Source organism: Sphaeramia orbicularis, chromosome 3 (assembly GCF_902148855.1).
Source record: "Sphaeramia orbicularis chromosome 3, fSphaOr1.1, whole genome shotgun sequence".
Lineage (NCBI taxonomy): Eukaryota > Metazoa > Chordata > Actinopteri > Kurtiformes > Apogonidae > Sphaeramia > Sphaeramia orbicularis.
This window is the reverse complement of record NC_043959.1, coordinates 48762455-48790320: the sequence shown is the minus strand read 5'-3', so window position 1 is coordinate 48790320 and position 27866 is coordinate 48762455. Positions and strand designations below refer to the sequence as shown.

Below are 27866 nucleotides of genomic sequence, written 5' to 3'. Positions count from 1 at the left end.
AGTGTTCGTGAGAAAAATAGACAGAATATTACATTATTATAGTACATGTATAGTATAATATTATCTTTATAGTACACAGTATTAGACAATAGGTAATAATGTTATAGTTCCATAGATGCTTGACTGGTTGATTCCGTTGTTGTTCTTTGGATATTTTTGATGGGTTCTAACCATTATACATCAGGAATGAACAAGATGTGGAGATACTCTGACAGTGATTTAACCAACACTATTTCTCCTTTGTCAGAGTTGTTCAGATCTCCAATTCTTGCCCATTTCACTGCTTGTAACACATCAACTTCAAGGACTAAATGTTCAGTTGCTGCCTAATATATCCTCCTGAGACCCAGGAAAGTAAACATTTTGGCTTTTTTATGTTAAATAACTGTCTTGATTGGAGCCTGCATGATGCAAGTTTTTTCAGATACTTTTTTTTTTAAATGTTTGTTTTGGGTTTTTTTTAAGTGAAGCTGTGAAACTCTTGTCCCTACACAGGTCAAAAATGCATTGCTGGTGAAGATCGATAGAAAAAGGGGACAGTATAGTGAACAACTGACACTATGTTCTAAATGTTTGTGTTGTAAAATCTCAAAAATGAAACAATAAATTCTAAGTAAAGTAAAATAAAATAAAAATGCATCACTGTGTCTCAAGGGATTATCCCGCCCACTGACAGGTCCCATTGGAATGACATTATCTAAATTAATACCACTTTGACTGTCAGTGGTCATGTTATGGATGATGTGTATATTGAGTGACAGTAATGCGCTATAAACACTGTATGTCACCTGCTGTAAAATAACTTAAAAACCAGGCCAACATAGAAGGATCTGTGGAAGAGATCCAGTCCTCCTTTGGGTAATAACAGCTCATTCTAAAAGGTAACAAAAACACCATTCTTAAATTCATGAGATTATACACCAAAGAAAACATGACTAAATATTACAATCCTTTTCAGCCATTAGATCTAACTAAATCTTACACGGTGAGCCTTCAATTAACTGTGACAGAAAACTGCTGTTATGAAAAAAAAAAAGCATTTTTAATTCATTTCTAAAATCATCTTAAACTATTTTCACACAGGATTTAAATCTCAGAGAAATAAACATCAACAAAAAAAAAAAAAAAAATCTTCAGATATTGGCATTTCTACAGTGGAAAGCTGGTGGCAGCGTCAGAAGCCCAGAGGGACTGGGCTGCTGAGCTTCAGTCCTCAGAGCAGGAGCCCAGGCAGACTGAGGCATCCAGATGACTTCTGCAGCCTCTGGGGTCAGTCTATCAAGCAGCAGCAGTAGAAGTGCCAAAACAACCTCACGCTCCCTGGAACCCCCTACCCCCCGTAGAGCCCCCTCCCCTCAGTACAACTCACACATACACACATACTTACAGACGGACACACACACTTGAAGAATACCCAGTTCACATGGTGCAAAAACAAAGAAATCCACTTTCTAAATTAAAGGTTAATATAGACAACAGATGTGTGCCTGGTGCCTCACAAGACCCAACGATGATTAAGTCAGGAGCAAAAATAATAATTTACAACAAACAGAAACAAAACAAGGAGTTTGTTAACGTAGTCTACTGGGTTTTGCTTCATTGTACTTTTTTGTATGAAAGGACCAATGGCTTATGTATCACTAAATCTAGTGGAAGTGATGTAACAGAGGCAGAGCTCCTACTGAGCGGTAATGACGACCCGTTACGACACATTACTCCGGCATTAGAGGAGCAGTTCATCAACTCTTAATTGTTACTTTTTTTTTTTTATTCAAATGAATGACTTCTCAACTCTTCCAAGTCACAGAAAGTGAGGATTATGTCTCCAGAGGAAGACTGGGGTTGTATGTACTGTCAGTTTTGTAGTATTAAAAGGAACATGAGCAATGCAAGAGTGTTACATTAATAATGGTTTCTCCAGTAGCAGTACGGCAGAAGTGTGAGCATATGGACTAACAAGACAATCACAGATGAATCAGAATTAACACTTTCTCCCCAAAACAGGAACAGAAATGGTGACAGAAGAGAGAGAGACTGAAGTAAAATGAGACAGGAGACTTCAATGGACATGATGGATGCCCTCCAGGCCCGACATCTCTGCATCCACCTCTGGAACTTTGCATTCAGTTGATTTGTCTATACAGTATTTGATTTCTTTTTTTCTGTATTGAATAGCTTTTGTACTTCCCTTTAAACTTTACAGTACAATACACTATAGTGCACAATAGGGTGTCTGAGTCCATCGTGGCACTCAGAGTGGAGGCTGAGAGCTCATCAGCCTCACTACGCTGCTTGAAGTTCAAGTCATTATCGGGCCTGATGCTCAGACTGAGTCCAGGTCTGGTCGCTACGCCGCAGCATCCAGACGAGCCAAAAACCAGCAGCGGCGGTCTGTGCTTCAGTCCTGTCCTGGGTCCTTGGCAGGGCCTCCGTCCAGGTAGATTTTGAGGGCTTTTTCTTTGCGTGGTGAATAGCTGACGCGGTGTCCGGTCTTGAGCAGGCGGCTGCTTTCTTTCTTCATCAGCTCATTGCGCTCCTCTTCAGACAGCTCCATGGGCTCCTCGGTGCTGTCCCTGCACCGGAAATGAACACAGTGGAGATGATTAAAGGGGACTCAAGCCTAACTCCAATAAAAATGCATAGAATACCAAGGGATATCTCATCAGTGTGCCATAGATGCAAAAAGAGGGAAGGAACATTCATGCACATGTTCTGGGACTGCGACCTTTTAAAAAAGTTATTGGAGCTCAATTCACTCTTTCACTCAATCAGTCTTAGACATACAATGTGATGTAAGCAGCAGTTTATATTTACTAAATGACATGTAATTTACAGTTAGATCATAAAAAATGCAGGATACTAATTTTGATTACTTACTTTGCAAAGAAATACATACTTTTATTCTGGAAGAATGACTCCCCTCCATCTTTTAAGATTTTCTATGTTCAATTGTCTTCTTTTTTACCTTTAGAAAAACTGACTTTGGATAAATGTAATCGTGGCCATCTCTTCAATGAATTTTCGTTGCCTTTACTTTCCGGTACGGAGAAAGTTTGAGTTTGTATGTCATGAATACTGCCCTATTTATGTTACAGCATGCATCACTATGCTCATGCTTATGCTGTTACTCCTATTACTGTTATTGTGATGATGATGATTTTTATCTATCTCTCTATCTATCTATATATCTATATCTATATCTATATCTATATATATATATATATATATATATATATATAATATTTTTCTTTTTATTCTTCTTATATTCAGACTTTTACGTTTTTGGCTTGTGACTTTTGCATGTGTTTAGTTGGTTTATTCCTGTAGGGGTGGGAGGCAGGAAGAGTGCACAAAGGAGAATTGCAAAAAGTAAGACCCAGTTTCACTATGTACATACTGTATCTGGATGATTTCTTTTGTGAAATAAAAAGATATTTAAAAAAGGTAGGGTTGAACCATAGAACAGATGGTGCTTATTTTGTTTTGACCTGCTTATTTTGTATGGTTATTGGCTGGTCGGTCATTTCTTTATGATGGGAGTTGATAATTAGCAGGTGAGTCCGTTGCATGTTCCCACATATATTTTTTCTTAGTTTGATTAAATTGTAGCCTTTTGTGATTATATAATTACACTGTGATTTGACTAATTATGTAGCACTAAAAATTGGGTGGGCTGGGGGACATTTTTGTCTCTTCAGTGGAACTGTGTAGATTTTGTGCATGGATTTAGCATCAAAGCTTCAGTGCTTAATTACCTTTTAGCAAATATTGGAATTCAACTGGTCAGACCTGAATCAAAATTTCAACACCAAGTCTGTTCACTGTCTGAAGCAAATCAAGACTCAAAATTCTGGTCAGTCACAGGTGTTTATAGAGAAGCAGGTAGGTTAAATAACAACAGCTGACAGCTTTAATTACTGAATTACAAATTACAGACATGACTATTACTCGAGACAGAAGCAACATGGCAGTTCCCATAATATTTTGGATTCACTTTTTATCTGTACTCATATTTAGTCTATTGATTTGGACAGAAGAGAGAGCTGCAGAAGGGACATGTTGTCGCTTTAAATTTCTTCCTGCTGTAGCTTTAGTGTCACTCAGCTATTAATGTATTGATGTTTGATGATAGTGATTCTTCAGAGTCTTTCAGTGCTAAAAATGTGCCATTTCATTCCTTTAACCCCCAGAGGTTTGCATACCACCCCAGAAATAAAGTTTAGATGAGTTTAGATTGCTTCACTGTACAAATGATTTGCTGAAGCAACAGAGCAAAGCCTATTAGATGTGTTTTACATCATCGCAAGAAGTATTAAAAATATGCTTCGCTCATTATACAACTATGGAGGAACAAATTAGATTGTACCAGGCAGCAAGAAGAGAGGATGGATGTAAAGAATGGCATGACTTTAGTGGTGAAACAGGTTATGTAACGCAATGTCAAACTATAATTTTAAGTCATCCCATCCTTTATTTTGTTTGAAAAAAACTCATTAAACTGCCCAGCCCCGCCTTAATCCGAAATGCTTTCCCAGTTATTCGCAGTCCAATGCTTTGTTCATAAAGTAGAATACTTTCAACATCTGCCAGACCTGTGTTCCTGTGCATCAATGTGTGCTTAGACTGCCTGTGTATTTACCTGTAGAAAACCACAGCTCCATCATCACAGATGTACAGAGGCCACACATTAAGAGTGGACACCTTAGGGTTCCAGTCCAGATCCTGATGGATCTCCAACACAGAGATATCACAAGGAAACGTCCCTCTGCCCTGCACCGGACAAACACAAGCAGCCTCAGTAAAGCAACAAAACAAAGAAAACTGTCTGACATGTGAGAGACGAAATAATGAACATACCTTTGCAAAGTCCAGGTTTTCAAGAGGAATTTGGCTTATTTCACTAAGCTGCAAATAAAAAAAAAGACATTTGTCATGATCACCATGTGAATTATCTTTGTCTTGATAAAATTAATGTTAAAGGAGGAGGGAGAACCTTCATGATATGCAACACTTAAACAGCACAAATCCCATCTAGTAAGACACAGACGTACCTTCTCCTTGAGTTCTTCTACGCTGCTGCTTTCTAGAATCACTTCCTGGAAAGGCCCGAGCTTCATTGTAGCAGGACTCCATCTCCGGGTCAGAACAGCCAGCTGAGACATGGACTTCATCTTCTCTGGTTCTGAAAAAGAGGATGGAGCCAATCAGAAAGTGTTCCAACCCACCATAGTGTTTAACATATTATATAATATAACATGAGATTTCACAACTGACTGAGAGAAACTACATTCTTTGCCTGAATTAGTAGCTAAACATTCTAATATTACACCAAGTATTTTTCTTAATTCTCATTATATTAGAAACATGTTTGGACAATGTTTTTATAAAGACCTTCTAGATTTCACAGATGCGGTGACATGAAGAGGTTTTTACCTAATTTGTGTAATAAGAAAAATTATTTATTTTCAATTCATTCATGACTGATCAGCTGACTGACTCCTTACATCTTCCTGAATATTCCCTTAGAGCAAATATAACTGGTGGTAAAAACAAGTCCAAAACACTCAAATGTAGCTTGTATCATCCAAAGGCAGAAAAGGCTGTTACAATATTTTATTTGGAAAACGGCAACAAAATGGTCTATTTCTTTACCTCTGTTTATTAGGGATGCGTATTATCTTATCTATACCACTGCATATCCTCACCTTCTAATGATAACACACTCCCTTGTTTATTTGCTCCAGATTATGGAAATCCACCTGATGTGTATTGTCTATCTATTCAAACCTGTTTGTCATTTAAGGTAAATGACTATTGATTTACCAGGACTGCCAGTTTCAAACAGCTTTTGAACCATCAAATGAATTTCTTTTCAGACAGTCACACAACCTTTGTTTATGCCACAGCATAAAAAAGGGAGATAAAAAGGCTGATCAAAAACCAACTTCAATGTACATTTTAAAGAGTTAAACTTGACAACAACTTAATAAGCCCCAAGTACAGGGGAAAAAAACATGCAATAACAGCAGTATGCATTAGACTGTTACCATTGAGGACTTCCAGGAAAACCTCCCAGTTGGAGGAGATGCTGATGTCTTCCTCGTAGACGTGGTAATCTAGAAACACTGTTCCTGGGTTCTTCCATGTTTTTTTCCTGAGACGAACCCTGAACACAAACAAATAAATTGCTTTTAATATATCCAAGTCTCTTCTCTCAAGTTACATTAGTTAGATCAGTGTCTGTCCTCTTACCTCTCAATACTGAGGTCAAGCTTGCACTGCTCTTTGAGCTGAGGAAGCAGTTCCTCCTTCGACTGTCTGACAGTCATGCCCTTGGCAAACACCGTGTCCACGAGGAACTTGCAGGGCTACAAAAGACCGACAAGCACTGGACTGTTAATATGTGCAATAACGTACAGATAATTTGCTGGATATTGCAACAAAAAAAATGTAAGAAATAATAGTGCTCTTACCTCTGGTTCATTCACTAGTAGCTGATACACTTTAACTCTGTATTCACCCTTTTTAAGGGCTCTTCCAAGTCGAATAGTTATCTGATGAAATAAAAACATCAGTAAGTGCAACTTGGAACAAAAACCCCTAAAATCCACTCAGTCAGTTAAAAACCCTGCTAACCTTGTTGTCATCAGAGAATGATGACAGCGTCTCATTAAGCCGTACGCTCTCAAACTCCTGGTTGTTGGCATACACTCGAAACACCTTGAACTGTGTTGATGCGACTCCCACATATGGCTCAAGGTTCTGCTTAAAAGCTGCTAATGTTATCCTCTTGTCCACATGAACCACTAAACCTGAAATTAATTATTGCAAACAATAATTACACATTAGTTTAACACAATATGATAACACACCAACACAGATTTTCACCCAATGAATGGGGGAAAAAAAGCACTATTGCACAGTAGTGAGCTAATAGTTCTATGACTTCCAATATAAATACCAAAGTAATAACCATGGAATTGTGTATTAAGAATTCATTTAAAATTAGACAAATTCATGTAACATAATAATGGACCAAAACCAACAGGACTAACAATGACAAAACACAGTTAAAGACAGCAATGAGGCAAAACTATCAGTAAAGGTAGAATATTTTGGAAACAATTATGATAACCTACTCATAATTTAACAGTTTTATGATCTGAGTTGAAACAATAATATGATGACATTAATGGGGATAATGATGTAATATATATTGATTTTTTTCACAATACTATAGCCAACTATCACTGGTAATCTCCATAGTTGACCAAACATTCATTAATTTAATACTCAACTACCTTATGCTGTGTTACTGGAAAACACTGACTGTATTACAAAAAAAATGATTGTTAACCTGAACCAAATTCCACATATTAATTTGTTATTTATTTATTTTTTTTGGTTTGATGTTAAGTTGCAGAAGTCAGTTCTTTTTCACCTCAGTATTTCATAGCCTTGCATGTGTGTATCACTTTTCTTTACTTATTTCACATCAGCTAGCCCAAGTGCAGGATAGCGTATTTCTCCAAAATATTACGATGTTATATGTCATTGTAAATATAAAGCTATAACCTGGTTACTACTGTGGTAAGAACAATAGTACTACTTAACTACCACCTCTGTTTTTTTATAACCCTACTGTTAAAATGTGTATTAAAACATTGTCTCATAAACACACATTCCATACATTTTTGTGCATCCCACGTCGACTCGTCCTGAGAGCAGGGCTCCGCTCTGAAGTACAGGTACTGAGCCTCAGCTTTGCTCTTCCCATTGTCATCGTACTCGCTGTCTGTTCCAGAGTCTTCTTCAGCAGTGTCCCAGGTCTCTTTTTTGCCCTCGTGGGCTTTGGAGCGTCGGCTACTGGTGATGCTGTGCGAGTCCAGGCCGTTTGCGAGCTGGATGGGCCCACTGTCTGCATTACATAATGTGTCACTACTGTGGCTGGAGCTCAGGATGTCACTGTCCACAGAGCTGGTGCTGCGGTCGTTGTTGACCTCAGAGTCCGAGCGCTCCTCACAGGTGAAGTGGTTCTCTGGGTCTGAGGCGCCACCGCTGCCCCCGGGTGTCGCCCTGATCCGGTTCTCCAGCTCTCTGTTGTCTGCCGCCACACACAGAGAAGAGTTCGAGTCAGCCTCTTGGGTCGGAGATTCGATGTGTTCAAAGTCACTGGCATCAGAACTTTTCTGGCTGTCACTGGTGCTGGATCCCTGCTGTTGCTGAAGAGACAGGTTCTTCAGCTTTTCAGTGCTCTCCTCGAGAATCGCCTCAACAGACTTTCTGTTACCCTTTGAGCCCTCGAAGGCCACATCAGAGTCACCACTTGCTTTTTGGCAAAGAGTTCTGTTAGCCAAAGTACCAGGGGACTGTTCAGGCAGTAAGACCAAGAGCCGGATTGTATTCCCATGACGATCCAACAGTTTCCACAGGAGTGAGTCAGTGAATACAACCTGATGATCTGTCGACTCAGAGCTCTCCACAAAAACCTAGTGAGGCAACACCAAAAAAAAGGATATTAGTAGAGGTATGAAAACAGGTTTTTCCTCATTACCCAATATGCATGAAAAACCCATAACAATCACAAAGAGAATGATTTACAATATCAGATGTAAACTGAATACAATAAAGGGACCTTGTTACTCCTGAAGAACCCTTCAGCTTTCAGTGTCTTGTTTGGGACATAGAGGAGCCGGAGGTCATTATAGCAGCGCTCCAGGACCACACGCATGGTTTCTGCAGAAAGTCCTGTAGCCTGAAAAGACATATATTCATAGTCTATAGGATTGATCACACATTGTTTTTAGATATGTGCTAAAACTCCCAATACACACACAAAATACAAAGAACTGAACTTCAGAAAAAAACTTTAGAGTGGAAAAAAAAAAAAAACCTGTTCAGACCAAGCATTCAGTAGGACGAGTTGAAACTGGCATCTACTTGCATGAACTGTCCTTCTGATGTGTCATGTCAATAGCAGAGAATCTGTGTACTTATTGTTGCCGCTGGATATATTTTTGTTGTATCTTAAATATGAAGCAGGGTTACACGAGAGTTACATAAGACAACTGCATTTCTAGTATTGATAAAATGTTGAAAATATGTTTAAAAAAAAAAAAAAGGAGAATTTTTCTGGTTCATTCTTGGAGCAGCTCCAATTTTTATGGCATCATCTCTAATAAACAAAAAACACAAAGTATTGACACAGGAGAAGTATCAGATACAGCAGCAGCAACATGTTTTTCTCTAATGTTTGAGCTACAGGCCCTGAGGACTGAGGAAAACATGACACTATCTTCTTTACAACAGTTAGTAATGACTTGACAAGTCTCAGCCAGTGCCTTCAGTTGGCTTCAGAGGAGCTGAGAAAAGCCAGTTGGCAATGCAACAACTGTTTAGTGCAGTGTCCTAAAAGAGTAACTGTGAGCCTTTGGTCTGAACTGGGCTTTAAAATGCTCGATTCTCTGTCTGGATGATTGAAATGAAAATAAATGAGGACGGGAAGAGTAGAGAACCTGTGCAATAAGTTGTTTGAATTCAGTGATGGTCTGGTTCAGGTACGCCCGCACACTGATTGGAGCAGCGATGGTCTCACTCTTCAGATCCACAACGTGAACTTTCACCATCACTTCTGGAGGAACGAAGAAGAATTGTATCTAAAATTAGGGTCTCTCCTGTAACGTTGTTTATTTTAATTATTTGTGTGGCACTAAGGTCTTAAACCCTTCATCACTTTTAGACATTCCTGATAAAATAAGTCGCTTCACTGACCTCCAGGTTTGTAAGGCTGGAACACCTGCTCTGGCCTGCGAGTCTCCAACAGCAGATCGAACATGTACGAGGACTTAACTCCTCCCAGCAGCAGGCCCATCGGTGTGTCCTCCTCACCTTCGTAGGAGCGCTCCAGATACTCATGGAACTCATCATATTTCACCAATCGACAGCAGTCCAGAGGGACCACTCCCTCCAGCTCCATCAGCTGAGGCACACAACACACACTGTTCAGCTCTTGTCATTTTGGAAAATGTACCTACATCAAGGTGTCTATAAATTTTCAGTAATAATTTCCATCAAAGACCTTTTAACACCTCTCTAGAGAAAAAATACATAAATAAATCAATAATCTAGACATCAGAAAATAGAGCAAACATAGTTGCAGGTGACATCTCATCTCTATTATGTGTAATAAAAATGGTCAATGCAGTGGTAGGAAAAAATATCAGCTAAATAAAAAATATATACATACATTTCTCTTTAATTCTGCCTCTGATAAAATTTAATACCCCATCCCTCTACAATTACACTCTTTAATACATCAAACACTACATTTAAGACTCCTTAAGGCTCTGCAGGGCCTCTATACGAAAAGCCCAGACCATTTTACAAAGCATCTTTGTCCAGGTTACATTATTGTTGAGTTTAGAGACTGAAGGCAGAAGGATCTTTTTTTCTATTGCATTCGATTTACAACCACCTGCCAAAATGTATGGCATGGACAAGCTCTGCCATTGGAGAAAAAAAAAATCAGATTGTACAGATTAATTAACAACAAACCTTATAGGCCATCTCTGTTGCCTCTCTGAGAGTTTTGTCTTTGTGCACTTCCAGCTTGCTCTCCATCATCATTTTCACTGGATGCATGCAGAAGAGCTTAATCTGAAGGTGAAAAGCATTAGTTGAAACAGTTAAAAACAGTCTCAAAAGGAAAAAAAGCATTATCTGATTTTAACTCGGCAGCAAAAGTGTGAACAGTGCTTGAGTAAAGCTAAAGGACAATGTACCTTGCAAGTGTTGCGCTCAATCTCCCTCTGTCTCTTCTCCTGCTCCTCAGACTCTTTCTCCTTTTGAACTAAACTCGTTATGTGCTCTGGGAAGTCTTCCACCGCTAAATACTCTAAGAAGTACAAAAGACTACATATTAACACTACAGTCAAAGGGAAGTCAAGAGAAACAACTGTCAACTGCATGAAAAGAAGTGAAGAAAACAGACATGGGAAAACATCTTAACACCATCATAAATGATCATGTTTGACTGTTGTTTCAGTAATTGTGGCAAAGATGACATTAAATATTAATTCCTTACTTGCATTCCTTGACTGATCCTTTAACCTGTAAATCAGCATATATGCATTTGTAGAGCTGCAGAGAAAAAAAAAGATATCTTATTAGTAAATGTGGAATATATAAAAGCATACAGAAAACAGTGAAAGAACTAGGAGATTATTCATAAGTAAACAAGAACCCTGATTTTTTTGCCTTTAAAAATATGTAAATAACAACAACAACAATAATAATAATAATAATAATAATAATAATAATAATAATAATAATATTAAAGACTCAAAAGCAATGTAATTATGTGATGCATGTCAACACTAATGGAGATGAAAACCAATATGAGACAACTGACCTTGCAAAGGCACTGGAATAGTAGCCTCTGCTCCCTGAGGAACCACCATATGTCTTTCTTATATCATCCTGTGTAATCTGTCCGACAGAAATGTGCAGAAATGTTAAAAGATGCTGACATTTCAAGTTGTATATCAAAGTTACAATGTAGTCCATCTGTGACCCAGTTAATTAAGAGCATGTAGTCACTACTAGCCCGAGTCCGATCAATCATTCTGCCTGACATTTACAGTAAGTGCTGTAAAAGTACAAAATAATTTACTCAAAGGCTGGGACTGACCTTGCTAACATGCTGATCATTGAAACTGTACCACTGTCCATCACTGAAGGATTTGATACAGGCGTAGTAGTGGCCGCCTGCAGCACTTCCCGAATGGACCATGACAGAAAACAGCTCAAAGGTCAGCAAACTCTGTGGTAAACAGGGGGAAAACATATTTAAAATAAAGAAACCACAAAAACATGTGATTCATGCATGTTCAGACTTGTAGAAGCAAAGCCTTGAATTACTGTTCAGGTTTCAATGACTGTTTTGAAGCACCAAATATTCTTTAGAGATTAGATTAGATAGGACTTGATTGATCTCTTGGGCAGAGCCCTCAATTCTATTTCTATTCTCTCTATTCTATTCTAGTTATCAACTTCCAAAAATTAAATTATTTGGAATTATTTGGAATTATTCAATTCCACAATTTCTTCTGAGATGTTAAAGCTAAAAAAAGAAAAAAAAAAATCCACTGAAATTCCAGGTTACATATTCCAGTTAGCCATGTCCTAACTGACCGTTTACCCTGTCAATATATAACAAGATGGAATTTCTTATGACATTTTGTTCTTTGTGTTAAAAAGCCTCTCTTTCATTCACTCTACCTTCCTGAAAAGGATGCTTTTGTGATATTTCCACACGTAATGTTTCTCCCTCTGAGCAGAAATGTTGGTTTTTCTTTTGAACATGCAACTCTACCCTTGACAAAATGTTAGATAGTCGTTTATTGTTCAAACAGAGCTCACCATGATCAGGGAAGAGGCTGCTGTGTGTCTAAAACCTGAATATTATCAGCATGTTGAAACATGTCGAAATCAGAAACCGCTCCAATCGGAAAAGAGATAATACTGTGATAATACTTCTTCCATTTAATAAGCAACAAAGAGGAAAAAAACACCATAGCCTTTACAATACAACTCAAAAAATGTTAAACTGGCCTTGGATCTGGTGACTTAGGGCCAAAGTATGTGACTCAGTTCATTTTAATATTCATCAAACCACTCAATCTTCAGCTCTTCCGCCTTTAGTATTTGTGTCCACTGAGAAAAAAATCCCACCTGTGTCCACATAACTGTGTTTGTGTACATTCCAACAAATATTTACAATATTAAGATCTCTTTATATAGTAAATACTAAGGATAAATAATTACCTTTGGTTTCAACGCTCTCTCTGAGCTGCCACTGCTGTCCAGGCAGATGCCCTCATCCACACAATCATCAGTGGAAAAATCATTGCTCATCTGGTCGCTGTGGCAACTGCCTTCATTCTCAGCTCCACTGTCAGTGCAGCTCTCGGTCTGGGGCGACTTCTACAGAGGAGGCATTTTTGACAAAGACCAGTAAGAGAGGGCAACAAACTGATACACAAGGACTGTAAGTTGCTGAACCATATGTTTATGTCTTTCATGTCACTAATTACTTGTAGATGTAATTATTTAGAATTATGACCAAAGATTTTCTGTCATTTTCAGTCATTTTATGTTTATGGGTAGATTTATTCCTAATCTAGGAAATGTTTCACACTCTCACCTTAACTCCTCAAGCAAAAATCATTTTGGACTGAGGTATGTTATAAAAGTGTAATTGGAAGCGGATCAGAAAAGGCAGCTTGATGTGAAGTAGTGTCTTGGCCTTGTTTTATTTTACTATTTGTGAAGACTTCAAGTGTTTTTAGAAGTCAAATTAAATACTACTATGTCTTATAAACTGAATTGTATAGAATCATATTCTTTAACATGGGACTGTATCATTCTGAAAAACACTGCATCACATTACTGGAGCATTGTATCATATGAAATTAGTAGATCCTTAATTTATCCAATAATTGGAAATGCATCAAGACATCAATCTCATTCAATCTCATTTAGCAAGATGCACATCTGAAATTCTGATATTAGCATCCATTTAGTGTAAATTGCTGTTACATCTATGAGAAAGAGCTACAAAACTAATTTTATCTCTACTGTCTCACATCATTACCAAACACAGAGTATGTACATATTTTACCACCATTATCTAGAGATCATATAAGAGGACAAAAGAAAGCAGTAAAAAATCTTTACCTCATCCTCCACATCAATGAATGGACTCATGTCAAGCTCCTCAGGAAAAGTCATGCGGTCATTGAGTTTGATGCGATGCATAGTGGTGTAGTCAAAATCAAACCGCTTCAGCTGTAGTGTCAGCAGGTATGGAAAGTGCAGAAATCTCAGACCCTGGAAAGAGACATTCATCAGCGAAAACACATGTAAATAATACAACACGGTCCTCTTTGAACTACATGTCATGCCATCTCACACTTTCAACTCACCTTCCGGGCATCACATTTTTTCTTGCAGCGCTCACAGAAGTACTGGTTGGGCCCATCCAGAGTTTCTGGTTGGATGAATGCCTGCAAAGCCTCCTCCTGTGGCAGTAAAAGAGATTCATATACATTTAGGGCTTATTACTTATCAACAGCAGGAGCTGAAAGTACTGAAGCATAAATGTGTTTCCATGGGTTTTTTGTTGACATTATGTTAGATATAAAGACAGTGGAAACACACCACACTGCCATAGGCCTGGCTGGCTCCAAAGGGTCTGATTACAAGTGGGATGTCCAGGTACGTATCAATCCTCCAGCTCTCGTAGCCACACTCCAGACACCGCACATAATCTTTCAGCTTCCCCTGGTACAGCTGGTTGATCAGGTCAGCCTGAGGGTTGTAGTGACAGTGGCATGACAGTCAGACAATCTCAGCAATGTTACACGTAGAACAATGCAGCATTTGTGGAATCTACAAAAGGTTTCCTTCTCCAGCTGCACACTTTGCTTTTTGGGTTCAGCTCCACCTATGATTTACTTTTCTTTCTCACTTCTGCCATAAACATAATCAATACAAAAGTAAATACATTCCTGTAATGTAAAGTTATGTAATTTTTGCTATTTTTAAGCGGGTCAATCACATGCATTCATTTGTGATAAGCAGGAGCTTGCGTACAGACCACATGTCTGTACATAGGCACACTGGATGTAGTGTTTGCAGTTTACAGTTAGCTCCTGAAATAAACAGCTAACCTCTGGGCTTACTGGCCAGTTTCTCTTTTTTAACAGTAGACCTTTTGTTCTGATTGTGAGCAAACTCTCAGACAAGCTGCTGAATTTTAGTGTTGTCAGAAGTCTTGGGAAAAAACTTTACCTGCTCTGTCTGCTTCCACTTTTGCTCCAAGGCATCAAACATGACCCTGCACAGCTCCTGGACATCATGCTGTTGCCAAGCTGAAAAGAAAAAAGACAAAAAGTATAATGAAGAGTATTGATGCAATAGCCTGTTTCTCTAGTCCTTCTAAAAAAGCAATCCCACTATACTGCTATTACCAAGAGCCCTCATTATACCAGGTTTGTCTGCTGATACTGAACCAAACAAGGTTGGAAAATGCTGCCCTAATGTGTGGTTTTAGATAGGATTCCAATGTTTAGAAACCGGAGACATGACATGATAGCAGTGACATTAGTGTAATGTATGAGGGGGCTCCAAAAAGTTAGTGAAAAAAGAAAATAGCTTTGACCTCAGTTTTACACAGATGGACTAAAAGGCTGGTATCAACGCTTGCAGAAGTGTATTGACCCAGATGGAGCTGGATGGATGTTGAAAAATAAACATCAAAACTTTTACCATTTTTTCTGACTGTTCTTTATCCACAAACTTTTTGAGGCCTCCTTGCATAACACTTGTGTTAGATATATGATACTGTTTCTTGTATGTATTATAACAAAATGTACAATACCAGATCTACAATACCAACTGTCCATTTTACAGAAGTCCATTCAGCTTTGTGAATACCTCCACTGCCAGCTTTAAGGCAGAAAAACAATGCCCCCATTCTATGAACAATAGGGCTACATAAAACATTTCTCACCATTGTGCTACAAAAATGCGCTCTGCCACTCTGCTTGTCCATTTCTGTGCATGAATAAAACGCATACTGGCCCTGTGGAAATCATCCGTGATGCCATGTGCAATTTTTATTAAAAAGGTCTCTGCAGACATTATCTTGGATGACTGCAGACAGTTTGAAGTCATGTTGGGAGTGTTTAATCTAGCAAGTACACAAACCACCCCTAACTAATCAATGCTCACTGGAGTGTGTTTGAGGTGAACATTGTCCTTTGCCATAGATATAATAATGATAATACATTCTAAATCATGGATACACTACAGTAGGAGGATTGGTATGTAATAAATTAGTAACATCACTTTGAACATAGGATTTCATTGGTCAAATGTGTTTTTCTGCAGACAGAAATCAAAGCTTCACCAATATTTTTTAACCTACACTAGTGCTCTGCAGAGGTGCACAGGTACTCATGAAACCACACCAACTAGGGGCTACATCTGTCTGACACAAACACATATACAAGCCTTGTGGGTCTAGTTACAAAGAGTGGAAGTACTCACCTTCACTGCTGTCCCACCCAAAGCTTCGGGTCACATCAGTGGTCTCAATTGCCCGTTTCTTACTGGTCTGCAGCAGAACAAATAACCTCTGCAGCTGGTAGGGGATGCTGGTGACTGGATCCTCCTCCGATTCTTCAAACTCCCAGCTAAAAATGGATATGAGTTACAAATACTTCTCATAGTTGTAACATTCCAGTACTGCAATTATACATGACCTGTATGAGCACAGGTACTTACTTGTAGAGTGCATTTCTGAACTCTGGGGTCATGAACAGTGTTTGGAGAAGGCTGTTCAGATAGCACGTCATGGCCTGGTTGACCAAGCCAACGTAGCCTAAGAAGAGACAAAAACAATGAGGTAACTTCAGGTTGTGTGTAAAAATGAAGGAAGATAGAGGTGCATATGTGAAGAGATTTAAAACTTTACCCGTCTCAGATTTGTTGAGGATGGAGGAGTACGAATAAGACGGGCTGCTGTAGTCACTGCTGCATCCTGCAGTGCCGTCTCTTGGTAAGGGTCCAATAAAACGCTCCTGAGAGCTGTCATCCAACCCACTGCTGTCTGCTGTTCCTGACTCATCCTACACACATAACTCAAAGTTTAATACCTTTGGTTTACAAAAGTGCAATGAGAGGAGAAATCCTATTTCCAACCCACCGATGCAACCTGGGGCTGTTCTCCATCCTTGTCTGTGAGGTGGAGGAAATTCCTCTTTCCTCCAGGTTCAAACCCCGAATCTAAGAGGGACATGTCACTGCTGTGGTCCAGAGGTGCCTAAGGGGGTAAAGGTCAATAATGAAACCACAAACCACCATCAGAAACATGACATTAGAGGTCAACATTACCCTGAAAATCAGAAAATAAAGTAGAAGTAAACATATTTTAAACAAATGCTGATACTAGTTTCCTATCAGCTACAAAGTGAAAGAACTCACAAGAATATTTAGATTTCCACTGAATTCATTTTCAGCAAATTCTTTGCACCGACATGTTTGAGGAAAGCAGTTTGAAGTCAACATGGGAACAAAACTATGTAGCAGAAGACTTTCTGTCTTTCTCCTGACTGAGCTGAGGATGAGTGTGGCAGTGGAAACATTACAGTACCTTAATCCAGTGACCTACTCAGTGAGATAACAACAGGCACAGCACCTGGGCTTTGGCCTGGGTCAGCAACAGGATTAGTCTGGGCTCATTTAAGGAAAGGGGGTTGTAATGCACACAAACATACACAACACAGAACAAAGTCTTAGTGACTGAGCACTTTTAAAATGTGCTCAATCCACAGCTCTAGGTCTATGTAAATAAAAAGCCTCTTCTTCTGTTGTAGTGGCTTTGTCTGTGGTAGATAACAATGAAGTGACAAAACTAATCTTTAAACACCATTTGTATTTCCAAAAAAGTTTAACCAACAACAAGATAATAACATTTTAATTGGTGATCAAATGATCTGTTTATGCCACTAGTACTAGACTGATTTTTATACATACAGTTAACCTATTGAAGAAGAACATTCACTTATTGATATAAGACGCATGAACAGAGATAAAAATTGCATTTCTGTTTGTTCTGTTAAAATTACTTAAAGCCTACTACTGAAATATACAATGAAATTCCAGTCAATAACAGGCAGATCTTCAGAAATGCAATATCATTAAATCAACAAAAAAATGTGGAAGTGGGAAAATGTAAACTATGTTGTATAACTATCATTGTAATTGGGCAACAAAAATAAGCTTCACTCAAGTATTGTAACTGCAGTATGGGGACTTTGTAATAATAACTGCAACAGGTCTAATCAGATCCCTATATTTTTTAGAGGTCAGGACATGGTAACACTGCTTTCCACAATAGAAAAGGGCAGGATCAACTATACATTGTTATATCTGAAAATAAATGTATCAATATAATTTTAAGATTCTTTGTGTGATATTTACTGATAACTAGCAGTGAAGTTGTAACACACAAAACCTGGCAAAGCCAATATCTATTTTGTAAATTCTGGGCTTTTTAGTTAAGGAGATACTAACAGTCAAACATAGCAGGTGACTGTAATGCTTCTTCATGCTGGATGACACCCTCTACAAAACAGAAACAAAAGAAAAAGGGCAAGTCCTTTCTGAATTACTAACGTGGCAGACACTGTGGTAGGTGGACCACTCCCTATGTGGATATAAATAGCTCATTTTAGGATAACAACACTATGATTATTATTTTCACCTGATTATACACCAGTGGATTGAATGCATTAAGTGTGAATGTTACATTCTACTTTTGCAATTAGATCCTCCTAAACCCCTTTAAATCTTACACAGTGGACCTTTAAGTTAACTAACTGGCTTCAATAACTAATAAAAACTGCATGTCATGTCAGAATCATGTTGATCAGACTTTTGATTTAGCCTGGGAATTCTCTTCAGTTCATATCCACTTCAGATTCATAATTACACTGAGAGGGAGTTAGTGAAGATTAACGTGAACAAACATTAACAAAGGCTGAGACTGATCACTTTTTCTAACCATATCTGGTGTATTTCCCCAGACGAGTTCAAAGGTGCCATTCACATATCCTGCTTTGTGAGCAACATCCTCATAAAGTTTGGAGAGAGTGGTGGAAGCAGGAAGGTTCAGCGTCAGCTTCTCATTGACCGTCTTTGCGCTGGTGGTGTCCTGAATTATGCACAGCACTCTAGGCTCCTCTGCTGCATTTTGTATCTGTGAGTCAAGGAGATCAGGAGGAAAGTTAGCATGATGCAGCACGTAACAGTAAATGCACCAGCAAAAAAAAGAGCTCTATTACTAGTCACCAGTCCACAAAAGGAAAAAGATCACCCAATGTTGTAACACAGTACAGCTATGATCTAATTACTTGGCATAAGAGTGAAAGATACTCATCCCTAATGAAGATTTAAAACACACTGGTGTAGCTATACATTAGAGCATTAAGAGTTATGTCTATGTTTTCAACCTACATCAACGCCATTTTAACTAAATCAACAATCATCAGTCATGCTGTCTGTCCATCATGCAATCCCCTTGAAAAAAAAATATCTTTTTTAAAGCACTAAAATAGAACCAGCATTAAGGTGTTTTTGGACAAGCACTATAACTATCTCAATAACTGATCGAACAGTGACATAACCGGCATGTCAAGAAAAATCATGTAAACTATCAAACATTCACAGATGTGGAGGTGACAAACTGGACACTTAGGGCTCAAAACAAAAGTCTTCCAGAAACAAGCGTTCAATCTTTTTGTCAGCATGGTTTGATGAGACTTCACAGATTTGACTATGACAGATTTCTTATCAGCTGGACTGCAAAACACGAGTAACCACTCTCTGGATTTTAGTGACAATTTAACATCAGCAAAACCAACAAGTTCTCATTAACGATGCAGAAGCAGTTTCTGAAATGATCTGAAGAAGAAAATGGTGGCAATGCAACTGGAGAATCATTCTTAATTCCCATTTTTCTTTCAAGACCCCCCCTCCCAAAAAAAAAAAAAAATGCATGCAATTGTAAAACCAAGCCAGCTTTGTTTTCCTCAGATATATAATGATGTAAAGCATTTTAACTTCATGAATAGAAAACAAACCATAAGTGAACTCAGCACAATCGAATTCTCAGTATAATATAGAAAATATTGCCGTGAAATCTAGCTAACTTTTTAATTAGATCATGCACTTTTTTAATTAGTTTTTCTACACATACACACTACACAATAAGATACTAAAAATACGGTTTGTCAATTAGAAGATATGTCTAATCTTAAAGGGTTTTCTGTTCCATTTTTAGGCTTAGGTGTAGAATCCAGACCATTTCGTGCATCACCCAGGCCAAATTAATTAGAGATCGATGTACAGAGGATTAAAACTAGGTAAATGACTTTCCCCAGATCCAATGGGTGTAAGATGAACCTCAGTGGACTTATGGAGCTTTTGTTTTTCAGCTTTTAGAATGTATTTTATTTATTGCCCATCATGCAAAAATAATATGAACCTTTTTCTTTGCTCAAATGGGTTACAAGGCTAAGAAACTGTCTTCATGGTCCTGTTGCATGCAATCCTTTAACACCATGCCTTATTGTAAGCTCCCACACAGTACACACACCAATGCATTACTACCTTAGACAGCCTCTTCATTTCATCAAAAATACTCTGTCTGCAACTCCAAAACACACCCTAATAATGTATAGAGACAGCTAGCATTAATAACAAATAACTCAAATTCTAGATGTGTCTATCCTTAAAAAAATAAACAAAAATAGGCACAGATGCACTGAGCAGGGGTTATGGTTTAAAGTGGTTAAATTAATTACAAATGGCTGGTTTGAAATTAAACCTCTCAAACCAGAGAAGGTAATGAAATCAGTTCAGGAATGTTGCTGTGATGCATGTATCATAAGTTACATGAAGCTGAGCAGTAGGTCTAGACCTGCCACTGTTTGCTGGACAAATCAACCTCTGAGCAGGTAAAAAGAGCAATAAGTACTGGGATATATTCACATTACTCCAGTTTTTGCAACCTCTTTGTGAGGTTTGTGATCTTGGCAAAATGTGACTGACAGGTCCTATAAAGAGCTGCAGCACAAGTGTATTATGAGATTAAAGGTTATTTTTACCGTGGATATAATCACAAGGTGCAGACATGAAGCCACAGGTACAGCAAAGCACAGGCCAGATTTCAACAGCTATAACTGACTACAAACGGTACACAATATGAAATACAACTCACCATAGCGCACACAAGAAAACTTACAAACAGTAACACTAGCTAGTGAACACTGGAAAGTTGTTTTAGTTTCGGTGGCAGCTGAAGAAAAAGTGATAGAACTATTTAATCAGCACTTCCCAAATGAAAAGAGGAGACTGTGCTATGTCATGTATCTTAGTTAAATCCAACAACCCAAACTTATTAATATTTAAACTCACAAACTGTGAATTTCAGTTGTTTCACCAAAATCAGTTCTATTGCTTTATAGGCTAACATCATCCCATGTTCATCTCATGTTTAAGTTAGCTTGTTGACTTTAATCATAAAAATGAGTATTAATCTTTTGTGCTGTTGCAGATTGATTTCATTTGATTTAAATTAACTTCAGTGAAAGGAGAACAGTATTAGTCCAGAGTTAACATGAAAGAAACAAAATAGCTATGGACATCAACTGGCACGTTATTTCCTAGTCTTTCCAAAGTAGAACTGAAAGTGTTTTTAAAATAAAATCCTTATAAAAGAGAAAGGTAAGGTGCATGTACATAAATTAGAACTGCATCAATTTTTACATTTATCTATTAGTTGTCAAGAATTAAAAGAATATATAACTGCTTAGATAGGCAATCAATCAACTTAAGTACTATAAATAAAGTAAACACTTAATGTTTCCAGCTTTGCAAATGTGAATATTTTCTGGAGTCTCTACACTTCTATGGTAGTAAACTGAATATATTTTTTCCACAACTAATAAACTGACCATTTCAAGGACAATGAAAGTAATCAATGCAGCTAAAATAAATCCTATCTGTTACTCCAGGCAATATACACTAAAATCCATATCTCAGGATTTTTACACTGAATGGTGATGCACAATATATCTTTGTATTTTCTTCAGGGTGGACTAAATGTTCACATGGTAACTGAAAGCCATGTGTGAGATGTCACAAGCTAAGACAGGGTCCCACCCTTATTATGAAAATATACAGGATCAAAAGTGTAATGGATTTTAAAGTATAAAAAAGCTCTGTATAAACTAAAAAATAAGCCTATCTTCTTTGAATAACTGTACAGTTTTCTTTAGAGGTTTGTTTTTATGATTAGTTAATATTTTACCGGAGAAGTCACTTTTTCCTCTGTTTTCTCTGTTCTTGATACAATAACCCTCAACTTTAATCAGAGCTTTTATGAAGACCTACACTATCAGTAAATTAACTATAGGAAAATACCTGATTTTCAACGAAAAAACAAAATACAGAGGATAATATTATAATAAATGGCAAAAAAATAACTTCAGAAAGGTTAAGTAGAGAGAAAAATTTATTTGGGAGCTGCCACAAAAGTAGCACTGAGACTTCATGGGTTAAAGTGCTCTTCCTCTCTTGCTTAGCAAAACAACACAGCTGTGCCAATAACAATAAGAATGTAATAAAAATACAGTAACATGTAAGACATTGTGCATGTAGCAGACATTAAATTATAGTGATAAAATTGTATTACTATATGATACATGCATTTCTTATATATCATCAGAAAATATATTAATGTATTGAAGAGTCAATATAGCGCCTAGCTCTAACATTCAATACTCGCATATTGTAGGTTATGAAATAATTGCATGTACGTCAGATTTAATGAGATTATTAATAATCTCCTGATACGATGTGCACAGTATGATTTATATTCAGATGGTATAACGGTGGAGTTGCATCATCAGTCCAATTTTCCCACCAACCCAGTACTATCACGTATGGACGTCCTCTGCTTTACGTTTGACTCTGCAGCTGACGTAAATGCAACCAAAATGCCATTGAAAACCCATTAATTAAATATTATGAGCTCAGAATATCTAATCTATCCCTAAATGACTACCCAAGTATAATACAGTACGCCCAAACGACTGTCAGTACTTCATTGGTGCATTTATATTTTAAGTCACACTGCTGACAGAAGAAATGTCAGCAACCAATTATTCGTCTGATATCCGTCTACAGTGTTGACAACCACGACAGCAGTTTCATTTTCAACTAAAACGAAACAAATATGTCTGCACAGCAACAATGTGACTAGATGGTTCACATTTTTTAAAAATTTGAGTAGCATACTGAATGTTAGCTCACAGCAACATAAACAACAATCACAAGCTAGCGCTGATTATCTTATTAAAATGTCAACTGAAGGTGTGAAAATACGGACAGTGAATTTCATCATCCTAATGTCAGGGACAAAAACTACCATCATCACTGCGTTACCCTATTTGACTGACTCCTGCGTCTTCTATAGTAATGTTAGCTCGTCAAATTCGGAAGCTAATGCTAATGTTAGCGAATTGACTAGCTAACGATACCGTTTACACTGGAGCTACAAGTTCCATTCAAAACAACCTGCAAGGAGGGGCAAGAGAAAGTCAAAGTGTGAATATTTTTCAGGAATTGTGTCGTGGTTTCACGTTGTTTCAGCAAGGAGAGTCTTGTACATTATTGTAGTGACCGGCATTTAGTTTACCTTCGAAAACATAAGGATTAGCTGGAGTTGTTTCAATTTAACAGGCTCGAAAGCTAATAGCGTTAGCTAGCCAAATTCTACTGGCTGGCATTAGTTTCAAGTTGGCTAACTAATGTTGACAAATGTCGTCTTTGTTTCGGGGAATAACATATCGTTAACAGCGTTATTGTAAATACAGGTGCGCTTGATTGATTAAAACACCAACTTCTGAGTAATATTTTCAACGTTTAATGCTACGGATTCAGCTGCCAACATAAACTCACTTTGAGATGCAACGAAACTAGAAGCTAACTAATGTTAGCTATTACGTTGGTTAGCCATGTCATGATAGGCCGTCCAAATCATGTTTAGCTAATGTTAGCCGCTGAGTGTTAGCTTCTAAATGATACGCAAAGATCACAAACTTACAAAGTGGTGGAAAAGTTTTGTGATTATAAAAGTAAACGACCCGAGAGGGTGACTGCTAACGCCCAGAGGTTGACTACTCGACCTGGGCAGGGTCCATGATAATCTCACCTCTTTGGGTACGAACTGGTTCTCCTCGCTAGGCACCATTTCCATTTGTGCGACAATTTAGACAAGCATCTATCCGGACAAGGATGTCAGCGAAAAAACTTCGCAGCAGTAAACACAAACATGGTTTGTGTCCTGTTTGCTGTAAGTTTGGATGCTTGAATAACGAAATTTAATTTGCCAAAACTTGTCGACTTATCAAAGTGATCGCAACACACTCGGTTACACAAAGTGTCCTGCTATAAATGGAGAAAAATGGCCGGTGTTTTACTCCGCGAGACTTCACTCAGGGCTTTGGCGTCACATTCCATCCAGACAGCGTGCGTGATGTGTGCGTGCGACAGGATGACGTGAGTGCGTGTCAGTAGTTTCTTCATTGTTTTTAAAAGGACAGACGTGACAGAAACACGCATAAACACAGCTTTAATGTGTGGTCCTGTGGGAGAATGACAGGATGGCGCTGGTTGACACTGCGTCTATTTTACTAGTTTTTCAATAAAATATTAGTTTTGTTATTTAATTCTACTTTTTGCTGTTCTGCTATTTGTCAGATAGTCACATTATACAAATATCACTGATATAATATGTATATGATGATATGAAGCAAGTACATTGTGATGTTGTACATATTGCATTTGTTTTATTTATTATTTATGTACTGTGAACCACATCCAAGAGTCCCACACTGTGTTGGACCCCACAGTGATTTTATGTCTTGTGCAATGACCCACTCTACATTTTGACAGGAGTAAGAAAAAAACTGTAGACATACAAACCCAGGAAATGTGAAACCTTACTTTTTTTTATATGGAAGCTATATTCCATTAAAGTATATATTTGATGATTGTGAACATCTTAAGGTGTGCTATAAGTCAAATAAAAACTATTTCAGTGATATTGCTTGTGTGAAATCTACACAGCAGGAGCTCAGGTCCTAAAGTTGGAACTGTATTTTTCACAGTTACCTCATAGTTAAAAGGTGAAGCATTGATAACTGGATGTTTGCGTATTCTCTCTGGGTTTGTTTAAAGTTTATTTTTGGAGATCCAGGATTGTTCCCTCATTCCTATGACACGTCAGGCAAAGTGGAGACAATAGACTGCATATAGTTTTGACTGAATGTCTGTCTTTCAGTGTTGACTCTTGTGGTACAGATAAAACTGAATCATATCACCATATTTTTCTGCTGCATTTGAGCAAATCACTCCAGCCACTTTAAATCACTATTTAATATTAAGCAATGCAGAAGGAGCCTCACATGTTTTATATAAATATATATGTGTGAGTATAAGTAGCAATAAAAAAAAATGGTGTTTAAAATGTCAAAATTGTAATTATTTAGACAAAATGAAACACTTTTCATACATTTGAACTTCTTCCAACTTTATGAGCTGTTAAATCAGATTTTCAATAGCACAAATGCATTTTTTTGTATTTTGCATGAAGTGAAAATGATTCTGATTATCTAGTGAAACATCCAACATCTTTACACAGGCAGTAAGACAAAACACTTCAGGTTTTTGCCATCATATACCACTGTTATGCCAATCTGACAAGTGTGTAGTGTGTGTTTGTGTTTGTGCATAAATCGTCACAACAGCTGCTCCATTGTCATATTTTATGGGATGACATATTCACAGATGTACTTTTTCAGACTGCGGCACACTTCGTCGTACCACTTCCCCTGTGCAGCCACCGACAGGGCCACGCAGCTCTCCCTCTTGGTGCCTGTGGGCTGTTTCTTGGTCCGGTCCCAGTTGAAGTAGCTGATGGGTTGGCTGTTGACGTCCACATACTGGCCTTCTTTCACTATATCTGCCACTCCGATCCAGAAGTCCTTGGACCCCGGTGCACTCCTCTTTGCATAGTCCCTCAGTTCATTGTTTTCCATCACATCCCGTGGAGTGGCCAGGGTTCCTCCTTGTGCTATACAGTCTTCATTTGCCTCATGGTAATGTTTGGGCTCCTCAATTGTGAGATAGCACTTCCTGTGAGCTTTGATGCCACGGAGACAAACTGGAAACATAAGACACTCAACCTGAAATATCCAGTTCACATTTAGTTTCTTCACTGATAAGCAAATTATTGTAATGGACAAATGTTTTTGATGCTTTAAAACAGTTCATTAACAATGTCTTTATTACTGTCTGCATGTGCCTTATGCTGTAGCTTCATTTTGTTAGATGGCATAAGTTAACAATTATGTATTTGTTTTTTTCAGCCCTTTGTTGTTTATAATTATATTCTATGTTTATGGTATATTTAATTCAATTATATATATATATATATATATATATATATATATATATATATATATATATATATATATATATATATACATATATATATATATATATTACTATGTTCTTTGCTGCACCGTGGACCTTACAGTTATGCAATCCCAGTCTTCTGTATGTGCTATACATACGGTAAAACTGATAATAAAGCTGACTTGGACTTTATGAAAGGACAGTATTCAACTCACAACTTAATTGTTGTGCTGCTGCCCTCTGCTGGTGGATGACGATAACAAGAAATTCTTTAGCTAGATGAGGGCATGATGGCAGGAGTTTTACCTTCATTTATAGACAGTTTAGGTGTTGTGATGGCTTTTGTTGTTATTTACCTAAAAACTATTAATTTTTGCAAAAAATTTGGACCAATATCACTGCAATATTTAGAGAAAAGTCAAAGGAAGACAACACATCAATGATTATGAATCAAGTCGACTTTTAAAAAGCTTGTTTTTGTCAGTTTTTGGTTAATATTGTGTCTGTTTTTCTGTTTCTGCAGATTATATGATGTGCAATATGTGCATAACACCTGTTCATTCTGCACATTTTTATTGATATTGGACTCATTTTTTTTTTGGGTGTGTGTTTTTACTTGACTGATTTTCTATTTTAATTCCTAAGTGCTTTTAAAATTGCTGTCAGTATTTATAATTCTTGCACTGTATAATTGTGTTTTTTCCAATGAAAAGAAAGCTTATTCCCATTCCTAAAAACTTTTGAGTGATGTCCCTGACTCTTATACTGACCGTGAAATCCCTGCCTTAATGCATAAATAGTTCTTGAAGCAATGTTTTGCAGTAATGCTTATGAATCCTACTGATTTATCTACTGTCCTGCTCTCTGTATTTTGTCAGTGAGATCAGTACCTGTCTGCAATGCCTGCATCTCTTTCAGTGAATTCACCTCCTGCCACAGCCTCTCAAGCTGAGACTTAACATCTTCTTCATCTGCAGCTGCATCACGACAAGAGGAGCAAGAAAAACAGGTCAGATGAATGCTGGCAGCAAGCAAAAAATTTCTGCCAAGAACTAAGTGTGTGGGTTGTGTATAGTTACCGGACTGACGAGCTGACACAGCCTTCCTGGTGCGAGATGGACGGCTGGAGCTGAAGTGGAGCAAAGAGAGGCAAAGAACGAAGAAGACCGGGAGGGCCAGACGAGCCATGTCTGAGGCCAGTGGATCAGGCAGGACAGGACACAGTAGTACACCTTGTACTGCTGTGAAAGAACTAAAAACACTGTGGATAGCCCAATATATACCAGTCCTCTGTATGCCTTTCTGGGTCCTCCTTTGCATTGGCTCGAACTCTGTTTGTTTTTTTCCAACATCAGGAAGAGGTGAGGGAGGTATAAGCTGGAGGGGCAAATAATGATTTCCTTGTGTCTGGATTTTGAGAAATATTTACTTGACACAAGGTGGACTGAGCAGTGTTCCCTTTCATTTCACAAACAAAGTGGAAATTCATTGACTTGTTCACTATTACAAAGCATCTTGCACTTTTTGACAGGTGAAAAATAATATTAAATCTGGATATAAACTCTTAAAAAAGTCTAAGGCTGCCACCTCTACACTCAAACAACACTCAACTGGAATAAAACATACAATTCATGAATATTATAAAGGGTTTCTTTCATGTCTTTTTGTGTCAGACACATATTTCTTTAGTTTATACATATCATTTTCAGAGATCAATTACACAGATTTCCACTTGTATAATCTAACAAATAAAG

The 27866-nt window shown here is 37.8% G+C and overlaps 2 protein-coding genes across 3 annotated transcripts; both read right to left on the bottom strand.

Moving 5' to 3' along the window:
• Window positions 1-1028: 1028 nt before the first annotated feature.
• On the bottom strand, window positions 1029-23890 carry usp47 (ubiquitin specific peptidase 47). 2 transcript variants are annotated; one of them, XM_030127082.1, is made up of 28 exons: window positions 23846-23890; window positions 18632-18826; window positions 16772-16888; window positions 16541-16694; window positions 16351-16447; window positions 16114-16259; window positions 14854-14933; window positions 14221-14370; window positions 13986-14081; window positions 13738-13890; window positions 12826-12984; window positions 11690-11821; window positions 11411-11487; window positions 11084-11139; window positions 10782-10894; window positions 10555-10656; window positions 9772-9979; window positions 9516-9631; window positions 8636-8755; window positions 7691-8489; window positions 6637-6812; window positions 6474-6554; window positions 6253-6368; window positions 6048-6166; window positions 5052-5182; window positions 4858-4905; window positions 4640-4770; window positions 1029-2573 (listed from the first exon to the last, which is right to left on the bottom strand). In XM_030127082.1, the coding sequence occupies exons 1-28, from the start codon at window positions 23888-23890 to the stop codon at window positions 2399-2401; spliced, it is 4092 nt and encodes a 1363-aa protein (XP_029982942.1). In that variant the 3' UTR covers window positions 1029-2398. The 2 variants fall into 2 exon arrangements, with proteins under 2 accessions (XP_029982942.1, XP_029982949.1); XM_030127089.1 differs by lacking the exons at window positions 18632-18826; window positions 23846-23890 and adding an exon at window positions 17050-17283 and having other exon boundaries at window positions 2399-2573.
• A 757-nt stretch (window positions 23891-24647) lies between these two features.
• On the bottom strand, window positions 24648-27439 carry clec3a (C-type lectin domain family 3, member A). The gene is made up of 3 exons (XM_030127122.1): window positions 27192-27439; window positions 27003-27089; window positions 24648-25858 (listed from the first exon to the last, which is right to left on the bottom strand). Exons 1-3 carry the CDS (start codon window positions 27430-27432, stop codon window positions 25461-25463), a joined length of 726 nt encoding a protein of 241 aa, XP_029982982.1. The 5' UTR covers window positions 27433-27439; the 3' UTR covers window positions 24648-25460.
• Between the last annotated feature and the right edge of the window lie 427 nt (window positions 27440-27866).